At 38.9% G+C, this 16564-nt stretch overlaps 1 protein-coding gene across 1 annotated transcript; it reads left to right on the top strand.

The window, feature by feature from the left end:
* The first annotated feature begins 720 nt into the window (after positions 1–720).
* Positions 721–14194, top strand: LOC139740202 (uncharacterized). Its single transcript, XM_071650786.1, has 12 exons — positions 721–812; positions 2382–2604; positions 3167–3326; positions 3820–3985; positions 5315–5478; positions 6384–6460; positions 6811–6911; positions 8320–8430; positions 9740–9857; positions 10870–11010; positions 12266–12352; positions 13836–14194. The coding sequence occupies exons 2-12, from the start codon at positions 2406–2408 to the stop codon at positions 13976–13978; spliced, it is 1467 nt and encodes a 488-aa protein (XP_071506887.1). The 5' UTR covers positions 721–812; positions 2382–2405; the 3' UTR covers positions 13979–14194.
* The last annotated feature ends 2370 nt before the right edge of the window (positions 14195–16564 follow it).

Below are 16564 nucleotides of genomic sequence, written 5' to 3'. Positions count from 1 at the left end.
TTCTTCTCACTTGCTTAGTACATTGTGGTCCATATCACCAGATTTTATAGTCTCACTTCAATGCCTTCACGACTACACACCGATACATCATACTGGCTAATGTTCGGTTAGCCTGTGGAAGTCTAGTCTCTTCTCTTGGTCTCTTGAATAAATGAAGAGCTCATTTGCAAAAGGGGCTAGATACATTTTCGATGAAAATTGAGTTATTAGCATCACTGCACAGAATTCCATTTGAGTTTAATAGTTACAGTGAAAATTTCAAATCCAGACAAACATTTGAACTGAAATTATAGCAAAATTAGATTTTGATTTTCCATACACTTGTGTACAAATTCGTAAACAAACCAGTTTTTCTCTAAAGTACTAAAAGTGGATCTACACTGTAGCCCCTTTTGCAAATAAGCTCCTCAAATAGTGCAGCGATTATCTTAATAATACATTTTCTTAAAATTGTGATAACTCAAACTTCTACCCATTTGGGATCACAGTGCAGCTTACAGTACCTCCCGTTCAGACTAATATGAGCTTTCATGCATTTTGTGTAGTTTGATAAAATGATGAACAGTGCAGCCACTTGTTAATTTCTATAACAGCAGGTGCGTCACATTCAAAGAACAGTGTTTGCTTCTATTGCAAACGTTGCATGCCAAGAAAATCATTTTGAACTTTCAAGTTTCAGTTTTTAGAGCCTGCATCACTCTCTGTGTAGAGAATATGTCCCACAAACTTGTTAGAGCTGTGCAGACAAATAGGAGACACGACTAGATACAAACATCCTCAACAGCGGATCTCCTGGTACATGTAGATTTACGGTAAGCATCATGGCCATTCATTCTGTCTCTGGCACTGGTGTATTCACAGTCTAACCTCATCCATTCCTTGCAGTGTTATTCAAATCTGAAAGTTCAATAGAGACGTGGGGACAGTAATCCCATTGTGCCATTCAGCATATCGTAGTCAAATGCTCCCCATGGATGCGAGTGTGTACATAACCCCTCTGGGAATGTTGATCACTGGTAGGGTGGGTGCTCAGACATGGTACCGTTACATGTACAGACTGTACTTGTAATATTTAAACATGTTTTTCTTTTGATGTCTAGTAGATCTTCTGTACTCAGGTGCCCTTTCCTTAAACGAGTACTCTTTGGAGCACCAAGTACAAAGGCACATGTATGTCGTGTTGTCATAATGTAGTGTTGTTGTTGTTGTTGTTGTTTTGTTTCAGGGCATCCAAAGACTAAATTTATTGTTTTGTAAGACATGTAAGACCTTCATTTCCACTATAAAGAAAATAAATTAATAAAAAAATGGCCATCAAATGCTCCCTACAGCCAGGCAGTAACACTATTAGAAATAGTGATATGTACTGTAGTAATAACAGTTTGTGTCTGAATTCAATCGTATCACACTAACTTGTTGTGTTGTCTATAGTTCAACATGCACTGTTTATACATGTACAGTGTATGTTGTGATGTTGTGTTCCTACTTGTAGGGAACTACACTCTATTGTATAAATCTCAGACACCACTTGGAGGTAGACAAATGACAGAGGGTCAGTCAATGACCTGTGCTTGTGTGTAGCTACTCAAATGAATTCACTATATCTTGTCATTTAGTAGGCATCAAGTTTAATAGCAAATGTTCTGTTTCTGTGTGAGTCATGCAGGATTTTAATTTTTTTAATTCTCGCAAGGAGAATCTCTATGTGAGGTCAAAAGCAAGACAAATGAAAACTAAGTTTTAAATTGAAGTTGTGACATACAATGTTTTCGGAAAGTTCTGGCAAGAATTATACAAAACTTGGCAACCATTGGTAACCATTGGCAATCATAGGTAAACATCAACTAAAAAATGTTTATTCTATTCTTTCTGTAATCATGCAAAAAGAAAAAGAAATATAAACAAACAGACATCTATTGTATGGTTCCTTGAATTATTATGAGTAGTCAACATTTTAAAAGCCTCATTTCTATTTTCTCCCTAATTGCATCGCTTGTGATGTGTTTTTGTGGTTTCATTTTAAAGAAATACTTTTTGTTTGGGAATGGATTGAGCTTTATTAGATATTGTAGTTTTTTTTTAATGGAGGTGAAGAAAGCGTGGAGATTTCAAATCAAATCCATCAAATCAAATTTCATACTGTAAAACGAGAAATGTTCGCGTGCATTTTAATTTTGCGAATTTTGCGAGCACCAAGATTCGCGAAATTAAAATGCATGCGAAATTTCTTATCGACACTATATGCATTGAACGCAAGAGGCAATTCGCGAAAAATTTTTGCCACGAAAAAGGCCGTCGGCTCCAATTCGCGGAAATTTCGTGCCGCGAATATATCATGTTTTACAGTAATCACAAGAGCTCCTGTTCTTCCCCTTCCACAGGAAGTTCACTGGGAGCAGGGCATCATGGGAGGAGGGGGCAGCAAGCAGAAATCCCAGGGTGCCGTGGGCCACTCCCTCCGGCGAGACGAGTACTACATGCTGCAACACTGCCTGTACAGTCTTCCCTTTCCCCCGGGAACGATTAATGCTGAGGTGGTGGCAGCTGCTTCCAAGATTACTGAGAGAATTGAGTACAAGGATCCCATCACACTTCTCTCCAAAGGTTAGAAATGATCTGCACATATATTATTAACTCTTTGAGTGCTGTGTCGCATAGTGATTGTCACAGACAACCCCCAGTGCTTTAGCCTTAACACACTGTCCAAAGTCCCGGCACAGAAAGGGTTAAATCTTATCAGAACTTCATCTCAAATTTGTAATCTCACTGTACATGATATGTTTACCCTTAGCTGTGATGGGGATATCTATACGTAAAGTGCATGTCCACGCTATGTTTGAATTTTATAGAATTGAATCCACAAACAGAATGGTAAAAGTCTCTTAATATCAGTAAAACAAAAAAAACAAAAAAATTCAGAATAGCAGGAAATGCAGGGTTCATATGCTATTAACAAACTGAAGCTACAATACTGTATTCTTGTGACACTTCTTGTCAAATTTCTCTTTTGTTTTATGAGGAGACTCTTTGTTTACGTTGGGTCCAAGTAAAATTTGATTACTCTTGTTGAAGTGAGAAACAAGCAGTGTTTACAGTTGATTTTAGTGCTAAACAGACAATATCATGCCTTTTTTATTACCTCTGCCATCTGATCTGTACACTGTAGGTGAGAGAGCAAAGGGCATCTACATCCTGGTCAAAGGTCACCTCAGTGTTTTGTCCTCCTCACGTGACCTTGTGGCAGAGCTTGGACCAGGCAGCTTTGTGGGGGAAGTCTCGACACTCTTCTACCAGCCTGTTACAGCTACAGTCCAGTCAACAATTCCGTGAGTTCATTCTTGCACAGTTTGCAGAACTTGAAAGATGGATCACCTACAAGAGCTGGCAGCAGTTGGCATGTGTAGAATCACCTTATGATTTGGCTGTTGATAATCTGTGAACAGTGGTGATATGATTGTGAATTAACGTAACTTTTTCAAGTACACAAATCTTTGAAGGTATTCATGATGTGTCACATGAAAATTTTAAAGTGAAAAACTGTCTTGAATAGCATAAACTAACAATTAATGAATTTATGAATTGAGTGAATTAATGTTACTTTTTCAAGTACACAAATCTTTGTAGGTATTTATGATGTGTCACATGAAAATTTTAATGTGAAAAATTGTCTTAATAGCATAAACTAACAAATTATACACTATGAAATATAAGTAGTAGACAAAAACAATTCTGTTCACCATTATGAATTTCATTTGCGTGAGCAAATGGAAATTCTACACATTCAAATTGATTGACCACACCTTGTTACCATGATGACAGGTCCCAGCTGCTACTATTAAAGGAGGGGACCTTAAGGAGGGCAATAGGTGAGGTGGTCTCCACAGACCTAATGGACTATTTTGTGAGGAGGCGGTACTTTGACACCAGTGGCATGTTAGACCAGGGGGATCTGCTTCATAGGATAGCTCTGGACACTCTATCCAAGGTATGTCTGGAGTGGATTTGATGTATGACTTTAATCTTGTAAGTGCTGTTCTGTAAGTGTTTACATGTAGGTGTTACCAATCTGTAATATATTGTGAATATCTAATATTAAATGGGTTAGTCAAATACCGATAAGTGATTGGCTAAACAGAGTCGCGTGATGGAGGTACATTCGTTATGTTCGCCCATGGGCGAACATTCTTGGTAATGTTCTCCCATTGGAGAACATTTTCACGTAACAAATGACAGAAGGCCTAGGACCGGCCACCCACGCACGCACAGTGAATTTGGCCCTGCGCGAACGAGCGATCGAGTGCGTTGATGTGTTCTGCATGCATGCTGGTGACTTTAACTACAGCCCAGTCGCTGTGTAGTGCACTGGGTATTAACGGCGTCTGGTCGGGCTACGCTAGCTACGCGTAAGTACACTGAATCTCTATGATCCGGTGGTTAACGTTGACGTATTTGACTAACCCATATAATATAACAGATGATGACTTTTGTTGTCGGGAACATGTACCAAACGTTCCACCCTCGGGGTTTGAAATGCTATTTCGGGAGGCTATAAGTCCCGAGACGAAGTCTCGGGACTTATAACCTCCCTCAATAGCATTTCAAACCCTTCGGGTGGAACATTCGGTATGTTCCCTCCCCCGCCAGTCATCATCTATATAATGTTGAGATCCTTCCCAGGCATTCCCAGATTAAATGCATAATGACATATATCTTTCCAAGCAAGCACTTTGTTTACACTTATAGACCACAATATTTCTTTTGCCTGCTCTGTTCCCTCATGTGTTTTATATTGCTTATAATTCTTCCGCCCCAAAGGTGGCAGTGCATTATGTTTTCAGATCTATCCATCCATCTATCCCACACCTTACCTTAGATATAATAAAAACCCCAATCCATGATTTTTTTTTGTCATCTGACTCTAGTATTCTATATGACATATGCCCTGATCAGATTTAGGACTGTCCCTTCAGGTCAAAAGTCAAATGTCACTGAATTTGGCTAAAGATACAATTTTCAGCTTATTTCATTATCTGCTTCATATTCCTATGATGATGATGATTATAAATTAACAATGTGTGTTTACTGAGTGGACTCTCTCTCTCTCAGGGAATTCTTGAAAATATCTAATTTCAGCATGCCTGAAAATTTCTATTTAAGATATATCATTGTCAAAGAAGCAAAAATCACATATCAGTGTGGACAAATTCATTTGAATAAGTCATTTTTCTCATCTAGTTCCTTGTGGATTTAATGTGCTATATTTTCTGTCCATTTTTTCTTGTGACATATTTTCCATTACACACAAATTTGGCAGCTCCCATTGTTCAGCAAGTGGAATGCGTCGGCACTCACATCACTGGTCAAGCAATGTAAGGAGGATGCAGGCATCCCTCATCCAGTCCTGCTGATACCAAACAACTCAGTGCTGGCCACAGAGGGGGAAAAGACAGAGGAGGTTGTCATAGTAACCAGGGGCAAGTAAGTTCGTGTCCCACTTCATAGGATGATAGGTTCGTAATTACTGTAAATGGCGAATATTTTGCAAGGTTTTTATTTTCGCGAATTTCACAAGTCAGGTGCTGTTCGTGAAATTAAAGACACACAAAAATAATGACTCTGATTCCAGTATGAATGTGATGCACATTTCTCTGTTCAGTACTGTACTCCATGATCGCGAATTCAACCACTTGCCAAATTGTCGGGAAGTTCTGATTCGTGAAAATTTAGACTCACTAAATATATGGCATATACAGTAGATGACATATGTATGATACAGTCATGAATATTTTCATCTATGCCTCCTGAAACTCTTGTGTTTTCTGTTCAGATATTGACTGACTTTCCACTTCTAGTGTTTCAAAGTGTGTTTTAGATGTCTTATGCAACTTTTTTAGTCTGTGAAACAAGTTGAAGGAAAAAAAAACAGTGAACAATCAGCACCACAAAAATGTAATATAACACTAATTGAATGACTGAATTTTGCACCATTTGTGTCTCTGACACAACATTTGATCCCGCGACAATTTCTTCGGTCTTATTTTCTCCAAGGGCTTAGGGGTAGGGTTAGGGTTGTGTTAGGGTTTCAGGTTTAGTTTGATGTGAGGATTAGGATTAAGGTTAGGATTATAATTGTGGGTAGGTTTTATATTTGGCTTAGCGTGCAAATCATTGGAGCGATTGCCGCAGGAGCAACTATCATGGAATCATGCATGACATCTTGGCAATGGACTTAAAACGGTTTACCAGCATTTATGATGCGAGTGCAGACAAACATTTGAAAGGTATGATTTTGATTTGTAATGTCCCTCCTAAGAACTATCTATCATCTAGACACTGTTGATGTAGAACGTAGCTCACTCTTTTCTTTCTCCTTCATGCTGTAGGGTAGATGTGAGGCTGGAGAAGGAGGTCATAGCAACCTTGGACTCTGCAAGGTGGCCGGTGTGGATCGGAGAAGAGGGTAAGATGTCATCATTATCCTGTCAGACTGTATCTTGTCTTGTCTTGTCTCGATGGGCCGAATTCACAAAGGTAGTTTGAATGCAGTCCACAGATTATGTAAGCTTCATCTGCATTTATTTGTGTGACAGATTGTGTTTGCCAACAGACATCAAATAATGAGTGCACAATGAATGCAGATGTGAAGGGTACTCTTATGTGAAGGATGTACCTATTTCACATTTGTTTTTAGCCGGTAACCAATTTTAAACAATAGATTTGATTTAGCTACATGTCTACACAGGTGTCTGTGTTCACTGATTTGATCTTTCCTCTTCTTAATGTCTTTTTCTACATTGTATTGTGTGACAGGTCTGTTTGTTAATGCTGACAATCTGTGTGCTGTGTGTGCCAGTGGAACTTGCCAGGCAGTGAGGCTACAGAAGTCAACCACACAAAGCATCACCAACAAGGTACAGTACAGTACCATGGGGCAATTGGTCAACAGCAGGGATGGCAGTTTTTGAGGCAAAATCCTTAATTCAGGCCCTGGTAGTATCAAAGTTCACGCTCTTTCGTATTCAATAATGCTTCATTTAGATGTATTTCAGACTCTCTCTGTCATTCTACAATGTTTGTAACTGGCATCCCTACAACAAACATCCATTGCCCATTAACCCGTTGAGAACAGTTTGATTTTGCTAAAACATGCATTTCCGATGGACACCTGCCCGAGTATTCTCAGGCAGGTGTCTATCAATGGGTGTCCCTCATGATCAATGGGTTAAGCATCCATTGCCCAAAGTAGAATGTAGTGGTATCCTGCATCAGTGTAGAAAGTAACCATCACATGTACAAGTACATGTCCCAGTAATGTCAGCGGAGTAACCATCACAGTTATGTGTCACAGCATTTAGCTGCAGGAATCCACCCATTGTTTTCATCATATAATGCTGTAGAATATAAGTATTTCCAATTTTTACCTCCGCCAAGGGAGGAGGTTATGTTTTCGTTACCGTTGATTTGTTTGTTAGTTAGTTAGTTAGTTTGTCCGTGTGCAAAATAAGTCAAAAAGTAGTGAACGGATTTGGATGAAACTTGCAGGAAAGGTTGAGAATGACACAAGTGACAAATGATTAATTTTTGGTAGTGATCTGAGAATTTTGGGGGAATTTATGAAGGATCTTGATATTTTGGCAGGTAGGGTCAATGAATTTGGGAGTTCAGGCTGCACGTATTTGAGGTTTGCATGCGCGCACTAAAGTGTGTGCTCTAGTTTCTGCTAGGGCGAGGCATGCCGTGCAGCTGAGGGTTTATGACATAACAAAGGCTTCTATATTGGGAAATCGGGCGACTTTCAGCACACAATGCTGGAAGTACGTGTGGGTGGAAATCACTGATACAGTATCTCTATGGAAGAACAAGATCAGTGGTGGAAATGAGCTGCATGCTTGGCGGAGGTCTGCGCTCTCAGAGTGCTTCTCTAGTTTATATTGCAGTGAAAATCCAATTTGCTATAGCTTAGACAGATGGAAATATGTACATCCATATGTGTTTCTTGTATACGGCATATAGATTTTTTTTCTATAACCCTTACACAACATATATTCCACGGGATGAATCAGAAAGATAATCATGTAATTTCTGTGCAATCATGAAAAATGTTGTTTGTGCAAATATCTCACATATTGTGTCAAAGCCGTGATGAGCAGGAATCCGCAATACATGATGAATGCCAAGATGAAAAGGAAATAACCACTTTAGAATGAAAGCATTACTCAATTAGAAAGTGATGCTTTCCAAAGGAGCTTTTAATAGTCTTGGATATTTAAAGTATTTGTTTTATCTTAAAAGAATTTTCCTCCCGTTTTACACATATAGTACAAGGCTGAGGCTGGACTGGCATTTGAGAAGCTTGCAAAAGTCTGGCAGAAAAGACTAAGTCAACAGGAACAATTCCCAGACAGGATGAAGGCGGAGCTTCTTCTACCGGTAACCTGAACTCTTAAATTGATCAGTGTCTTGATCGCATTGCTAGTTTAGTTTGCAGACACAAACCCTTGTCGCTCGTAAAAGGGGTCTGTGCTGAAAAGACTACATGTGCCACTGGCAGTGTCCCATAGGCCGTGTACTGTATCTGCTCGTCAGGAGCAGCTACAGTGGTGGGAATATGAAAGAGATGTTTTGTTTGGCAAGCTAATGCTAGCTAAGCTAATGCTAGCTAGCGATCATGATAGCCCCACTCAGACTAGTAGAATATATGCATCGTTTACTTCCTGATCAGTTCCTATGGTTTTGAGCATCATGCAGACAAACTCTGTGTAGCTTGTAAGCATGCAAAACTATTTGCAGTTTCAGTTCCTGTTTAAACAAACATGCACCACACAGGCAAAATCCTTAACACCCTCTGTGATGGTTGTGGTGATAGTGCATACTGTGCATGGATGTGATTTTTAGTATAATAGTGATCGTCTTGGAAAAGACATTAGAGGTTGGTGTAGACTTTCTTTTATGTGCAGACAAAAAGGTTTGTATCTTGATCATTACCATAGCTACAAAGATAGCCAGGAAGAAATTTTAATGAAAATTTAACATGAAATGTACGCCATTCTAAGACAGTTCAGCATATAAGTGTAAACCTCAGGTTAATGTATACTGTCAATGTGTAGCTCATTATGCCTATCTCTAAATTCAGATGTAAAATGCATCTCCCAAAGGACCTATGTTGTAGCTGCCCTAGATAAAATATGCCCTACAGTTTACATATGTATTCAATGTTCTCGTACAGATTTACATATTTATTCAGTGTTTGACATTTTCACAAACCATGCAGTGTCATTTGTTCTGTATGGTATTATAGAGAGCTTGCCTTTTGGAAATGTACTGTAACACTTGACATCCACAGTGGTTTTATATTTTCCCTAAGAGATTTTTTTCCTAAAGCACACAGTTCTGAGTGAAAATATTGTCTGGAGGGGAAAGTATAATTCCCTAGGGACTGTCAAGCTTTTCATTACAACAATAGACAGGGCAATATGTAATATACATGTACACTGTACGTGTATTGTGTGGTCTACACAAATACACATCATTTCATTGTAGCCCATCGGCAACCAGTCAAATTCTGGAATACATTACCTGAGGGTACATTGTCCACTGCTCACAATGTAAAGATTTTGATCCTCGCTGCATTAGTCATGTGATTACATTATGACCAATCACTGACCAGTATTTATAATGACCATGTAATATACAATAATATTTTCCTAGCACTGTCTTGTCCTTCCTGTGTTTGTCCCAGGTTCTCCTCAACACACTGTCACAAGTGGAGATGTTTTCTGAAGCCTCCCTACCATACCTCTATGACATGGCGGTGTTAGCTCGGGCCAACTTACATGCAGACAGTGATGTTATTGTAGGTAAGACAGTGTAATACATCAAAATGGTCTTGTCCTACAAGACCATTACATTGGAATGGTCATGTCCTACAAGTGTTCTGGTATGGTATTAATGATTGGGGAAAAAAGTGAGCACTTACATGAAGTAAGCGGACACTAGAAGGGCATATTTTCAGTCAGTTCTAGGGGCATATTTGTACAAAGCATGAATTCTTGACTTTTCTTTCTGCTGCACAATCTGCATTTAGTATATTTTTAAGCATTAGCAGTGCCTCTACCAGCTACTGTAGTCCATATACTGTAATTCAAAATACTTGTAAAGCTCTTGAAATATAAAGAATGAATTCCAGATGTTTTCTTGGTAAGAATATACTTTGATGTATAGCTGTAAAGATTGTCATGCATTGCGCATGGTAAAACAGTTGTACCTCTTCAAGATGGGTCACAACCAAGTCCCTCTGTGCCTTTCATTTAAATCTAGTGATCAGCTGAGCTGTCACCATTACTCCTCCTGTTGCCATGGTTACACGTACCTGCTAGTCTAGAGAGAGACATGTGGCTCTTTACTGGCAATGCCAGTGGCGCAGTGCATCATCTTTTCAGACTTTCAAAATGTTGTGATTGCACAGATACATTCCTCTTATGGGCTCTTTGATGTGATTATCTGCCATCTGCCAGTGACCAAGAAATTCGATGCCAGTGCATTACGCTCATTAGCTACGTACATGTTAACTGCAGTAAACAATCAATTGCTTTTCTTCATACCAGACCCAGGTCAGATGTATATAATTTTCCCAGACCAATCTTGATTATTGTTGTGAACACTTATGTGAGTTTGTATCTACACCTATGAAACTGGATTATCAGCATGAAACGAAAAAGTGAATAGCCAGTAAAATGCTGAGGCATATTAGGTCATGATGTGCTCTTTTGGCATCCAATCCTTTTGATATCTGACAGTGGCAGCATGTACTATTTCTGTGTGCTTTAAGATATCGCCTCTCAGATGAGAAGTGTCTAATTTCCTGTGCAGATGGTTCAGGTAATGTGGCTAAGGTGAAGAGAGCTCTGCAGGCCAGAGAGACCAAGGCATCTCAGAGGAAGAAGCAACCTGTCAGTCAGGAGCCAGCCTTGAGGAGGATACAAGGAGAGGAGGCTGCCTCGGTCTTGGCAGGTAAGACAGAGAGAGGGATATAACTTTAGATAAATAGATATATAGATAGATAGATAGATAGGTAGATAGATAGATAGATAGATAGATAGATAGATAGATAGATAGATAGATAGATAGATAGATAGACAGGTATATAGATATGAGCAGATAGGAAGACAGAGAAGGAGGAGAAATAGATAGATAGAGAGAGAAAGAGGTGAGAAATATGTAGACATTGAGAAAGAAAAGGAGTAAAAGATAGATATGAGTGAGAGAGAGAGATTGAGAAAAAGAAAGAGACAGATATATAGACGGATAAGTGGACAGAGAGAGATAATTACATTATATTTGTGAAAAGACAGGCGTGAGTACTGGTAAAACGTGGCTCTAGATGTTCCTTTTAAAATTACAGGATGTTCCTTTGTTTGTAAACTTGAGCTTGAAGTTGAAAAGGGTCCATTGAATGAAATTTTACTCCTTGTTGAAAGGTTGTAGCCACAGTCATGCATTTTTCTTCACTAGGTTGCCAGCAAATGGATAAAAATACAGCATGATAGGCAGGAATGATGACAAAGTTCTACACTGTAGGTACTTGATGGATGCAGGGAAGAATTTAGACTAACTTTTATGCACACATGAGAAGTACAGCTGTGAATATTGTACGAGCTGAAATTTTCGCGTACAGATATTTTCGCGAATTGCTGCTTGGAGGACATTTTCGCGTGTTGTTAATTTCGCAGTAGCAAGGGTCTAACTGAACTTACTTGAACTCTCAAGAAAAAACTATAGGTGTCTAAACTAAAAGTACCTTACACGTATAAGTACTAGTACTTTCTCAATTTGAAAGTAAAACAAATATCAAAAAGAAAAACTTTACAAGGACTTTTGAAATTTGTGCCGGACATAGACAAGCAAACACCAAGAATGCAGCTGCAAGAGTAGACTGAACACACTTTAAACAGCTAAAGCTAGCTGTAGGCCTACTGTGCGATGTGCGTGCACAATCGACAAGTTGAAGGCTAGCTTGGCGCAGCGCGGGACGGGATACATTACATGACATGGCTTGATTTTCATTTCCCTGCGTTGTTTTTCGTGCATCTTTGTTTTTGCGCATTGTTATTTTCGCGTGTTGTCATTTTCGCGGTTCAAAGGCGATTCGCGAAATTCGCGATAATAAAACCACCGCGAAAATTTCAGCTCGTACAGTAAACTTTGCAAAAGAGCCACAATCATTCTTTTTTAAAGGTCCAATTTTCTCCCATTGTTCCCTTCTCAGAAACGGACATCTTCCTGCTTCCTCTGAGAGGGGAGATAGCTGTCAGTGGTGTCAACAACTTCATCTTCCCAGAGAGGAGCCTCATCTGTAAGTCATGAGGATGAAAAGCTCTCTTCATCCTGATATAAACTGCCGTACTATTTGAATGAATTTATGTTTGATATCTATAAGAGGGTTGCACACTAACCCATTTTTTCTACTGGTCTGATCTGTCTGTTGGACCAGTAGGTACCCAGTGTTTCCATTTTTATGGGTCTATTCCTGAAAAAGTTACTGGTCCGACAGTAATTTTTACTGGTCCTGGTACTTCAGACCAGTGTCAGTGTGTAGCGTTGTCTGTAAAAAGGTGGTGTGCATAAGAGTCTATATGTATGGTAGTACTGTGAGGTGTGATCATGTTTTCTCTTTAGTTACTAAGTCTACTGTGATAGATATTTTCTTTTTTTCATATCTGTGCATTCCAAGTGCTTAATGTAGACTGAGGCACATTAGGTATCTTCCCTTTGTGATTAAAATAAAGTGGTGTATTTGGAGTGCTATGCAGAGCTGGGTGAATGATATACATGTACATTGAAATTCTTTTCAAGTCTGAAATGCGCTATATAAGAATTTGTTGTTATTATTATTATTATTATTATATACATGTATTAGTTATTGGCACACAAATTCCAAACCTCAGATAACAGCAATACTGTTTCATCTTGCCACCCTTGAGTGGAGTTCCAGAATTGTCACCTAAAGTGCATTAAGTGTGGATGTACAATATTGAGATTTTATTTTACATTTAGTGCTTATTTAATATGTCAATGAAGGGCAATTTGTTAAACAGTTGCAATAAAAAACAACTTGATGGAAGCATTTTTATGAATTTGAAGAGTTACACAATACCCACTGCAAACTACAAGAATTAGAACCAGCACTGGCTGTCGGCGGAAGCTTTGTCTATTGGATAAGACACTTGTGCACTGCAGAGATCAGGAGGTTGTAGGTTTGAATCCTGCCCAAGTATGTAAGCCCATGATTTCTTTTGTCATGGCTACTACTACAGTGCACTCCTGTTATAATGAATACGGTTACAACTAAATTCCAGTTACAACAAAGTAAAAGTTCAGGCCACAAAATCATCCACTCTATACATATATTTCTGTTGTTTATTTGTTTGGTTATAACGAAATTTTGATATAACGAAAGAAAATTGCCGGTCCCAAGCACTTTGTTATAACAGGAGTCCACCGTACAACACTGATCAATTCAGAGTGCTTATTTGTGACGATGTAGGGAAATTTGTTCATCAGTTGCAATGATTTGATTTTGTCGGGTCTAAGGTATTTACCCCCTGGGCAATTACCCCGGACCCTTCGCCTGGCCCTAATCCTAATCCTAATCCTGAACCTAACCCTAACCCAAACTCCTAACCCTAAACCTAACCCTAACCCTAATCTTTACTCTAAACTTACCACTAACCAGTATTTAGCTGGCGGTAATTGCCCTCTTGGGGTAATTGCCCGGATACGGATTTTGTCAGTAACCCTGGACTGTTTAAGCATACGTTTCCCAAATATCTCCACAGATCTTCCAGAAGCACAACTCAAGGAGGTCAGGCTGGTTGCGAAAGGAGCTACCCTGGTTCTGACAATAGAGGGCAGGCGTCTTCTGAACCTATGCAACGTTTATTCAGATGTACATTTGAATGTACCCCGCCCACTTTTATGACTGTGAGAGGCTGTGAAATGCCAGATGTATTTATTCCAAGAGGAGCGACATCCTATTTATGCAAACAAAATGATGTATAATGCAACAGTGAGAGTCCATTATGAAGATATGATATATTTTATTCCAGTATTGAATGTGGCTGTGGTTTCGTCTAGATAAAGGATGCTGCTAATGCTTTTATAATGGCACACATGTTGGTGGTTTTGTATTAGATGATGTGTGGTGAGGAGAAAGCTGTTACAGTTTTCACACCTACAGGTGCAACAAGGGATTATAAAATCAGCAAAGATCTTTAGTTTACTCATACAATGTGAAGCAATGCCAAAATTAGTGAATGAATACATATCACAGATATTTGTTACAGTACATTGTATATTAGCTTCTTTTGAAGAATTTAGCAGATGTTGCTTGTTACAAGATCTTCACTCCTTGCAAGGTGAAGTGATTTTGTGTGAGTGAATAAACACATAGCATTTTTTTTTTTATATTCAGTTCAGTATTATAACTTGAGACCATTGTTCGCTAGAAGCAGCGAAAAAAAAAAATCAATTGTTTGAATGTTGCCAATTAGAATTATTTGCTCTTTTCAGAGATGTACAACAAATACCTGGTATGAAAGCAGGATCTAGCTGCTACAAAGCCTAGAAATTGTTCAGATTTAAAAACGGCATATCTCGAGTTTCCATCCAACATGTGATAATGGTTTTAATGTAACTTTGTAGGTGGGGAGTGGATTCTGATATTTTGCGGACTCCTGCCCTCGTTTTGGACTTGAATTTATTTTCGGGAAAGAATGTTTTATTTCTGTATGTGACTGCCCAGCTCAAAACCCACAAAAAGTTGCAGATTAGGATTCTGTGTAATGGACTGAAAAATGTCATTTGGGTTGACCGACTCAAATTTGTAGAGTTTTTCTCACCTATAAGAGTGCTATTTTTTCTCTACCTTTTGTCCAAATTTGGTAGCTTAAAACAAAACTGAAATCATGATATTGGCAATTTTTTAGGTCATATCATTTCAGACAGGCATTGCTATCTCTGCAAAATAGAATACATTTTCATTGATACTTCTGCACAGCATGCTTGAGTGACCCTAATCTTGAATCCTCTTCCCCCCCCCCCTTTTCTATGAAACTGCACCTCCTAACTCTTACTTCAATCACTTTTTGAATGGGTTAGGATGGTTCAATTTCATAAGCTATACATCATTTTAAAGCTAATGTAAGAGCTTACAATTTTACTCTGTGTAGAAAAGTCAAAATTCATCTTGGCCTACTTTTTGTCCCCGCCGAACGAGTTCGAGCAGGGGACTATGAAACGGGCTCCGTACGTGTGTGTGTCCGTGTGTCCGTCCGTCTGTCCGTCCGTCCGTCCGTGTGTCCGTGTGTCCGTGTGTCCGTGTGTGCGTCCGTGTGTGATCAAAATCTTCAATTTGCTACTTCTCTGTCATTTATGAGCCAATTTTGATTCTGTTTGCTTTATATGATAGCACTACATGGGAGCTTTGAAACTTCTACACAGAATTTCAGTCGTGACCTTTGACCTTGACCTTTGACCTATATTGTACATTTTGCTACAAAATGCTACTCCTTCGCCATTTCTAACCCGATTTCGATTCCGTTTGCTTTATGTGATGGCACTAGGTGAGGGCTTCAAAACTTCTACACAGAATTTTGACCTTTGACTTCTTTGACCTTTGACCTTGATTTTTTGACCTATATTGTACATTTTGCTACAAAATGCTACTCCTTCGCCATTTCTAACCCGATTTCGATTCCGTTTGCTTTATGTGATGGCACTAGGTGAGGGCTTCAAAACTTCTACACAGAATTTTGACCTTTGACTTCTTTGACCTTTGACCTTGATTTTTGACCTATATTGTACATTTTGCTACGAAATGCTACTCCTTCGCCATTTTTAACCCGATTTCGATTCCGTTTGCTTTATATGATGGCACTAGTTGAGGGCTTCAAAACTTCTACACAGAATTTTGACCTTTGACTTCTTTGACCTTTGACCTTGATTTTTGACCTATATTGTGCATTTTGCTACAGAATGCTACTCCTTCGCCATTTCTAACCCGATTTCGATTCCGTTTGCTTTATGTGATAGCACTAGGTGAGGGCTTCAAAACTTCTACACAGAATTTTGACCTTTGTCTTCTTTGACCTTTGACCTTGATTTTTGACCTATATTGTACATTGGCTACAAAATGCTACTCCTTCGCCATTTCTAACCCAATTTCGATTCCATTTGCTTTATGTGATGGCACTAGGTGAGGGCTTCAAAACTTCTACACAGAATTTTGACCTTTGACTTCTTTGACCTTTGACCTTGATTTTTTACCTATATTGCACATTTTGTTACAAAATGCTACTTCCGGCGGGGACATATGTTACGCACCGCGTAATTTCTACTTTTCCTTGTTTTGGTGGTTTTGAGCTATAGGCAGTCACATATTTAATGATGAGAGTGTGTACGAATATGAAATAGTAAATACACTTGTAAATGTGAAAACCGTGACCATGCTCTGAATATGTTTGTACTCTCACAAGTTGAATCATGTTCACCATCCATGCATCTTTCT

This window comes from Diadema antillarum, unplaced genomic scaffold, assembly GCF_040938485.1.
Source record: "Diadema antillarum isolate AM-2024a unplaced genomic scaffold, OU_Dant_1.0 seq00000839_RagTag, whole genome shotgun sequence".
NCBI classification, from domain to species: Eukaryota; Metazoa; Echinodermata; class Echinoidea; order Diadematoida; family Diadematidae; genus Diadema; species Diadema antillarum.
This window is presented reverse-complemented; position numbering and strand designations above follow the sequence as displayed.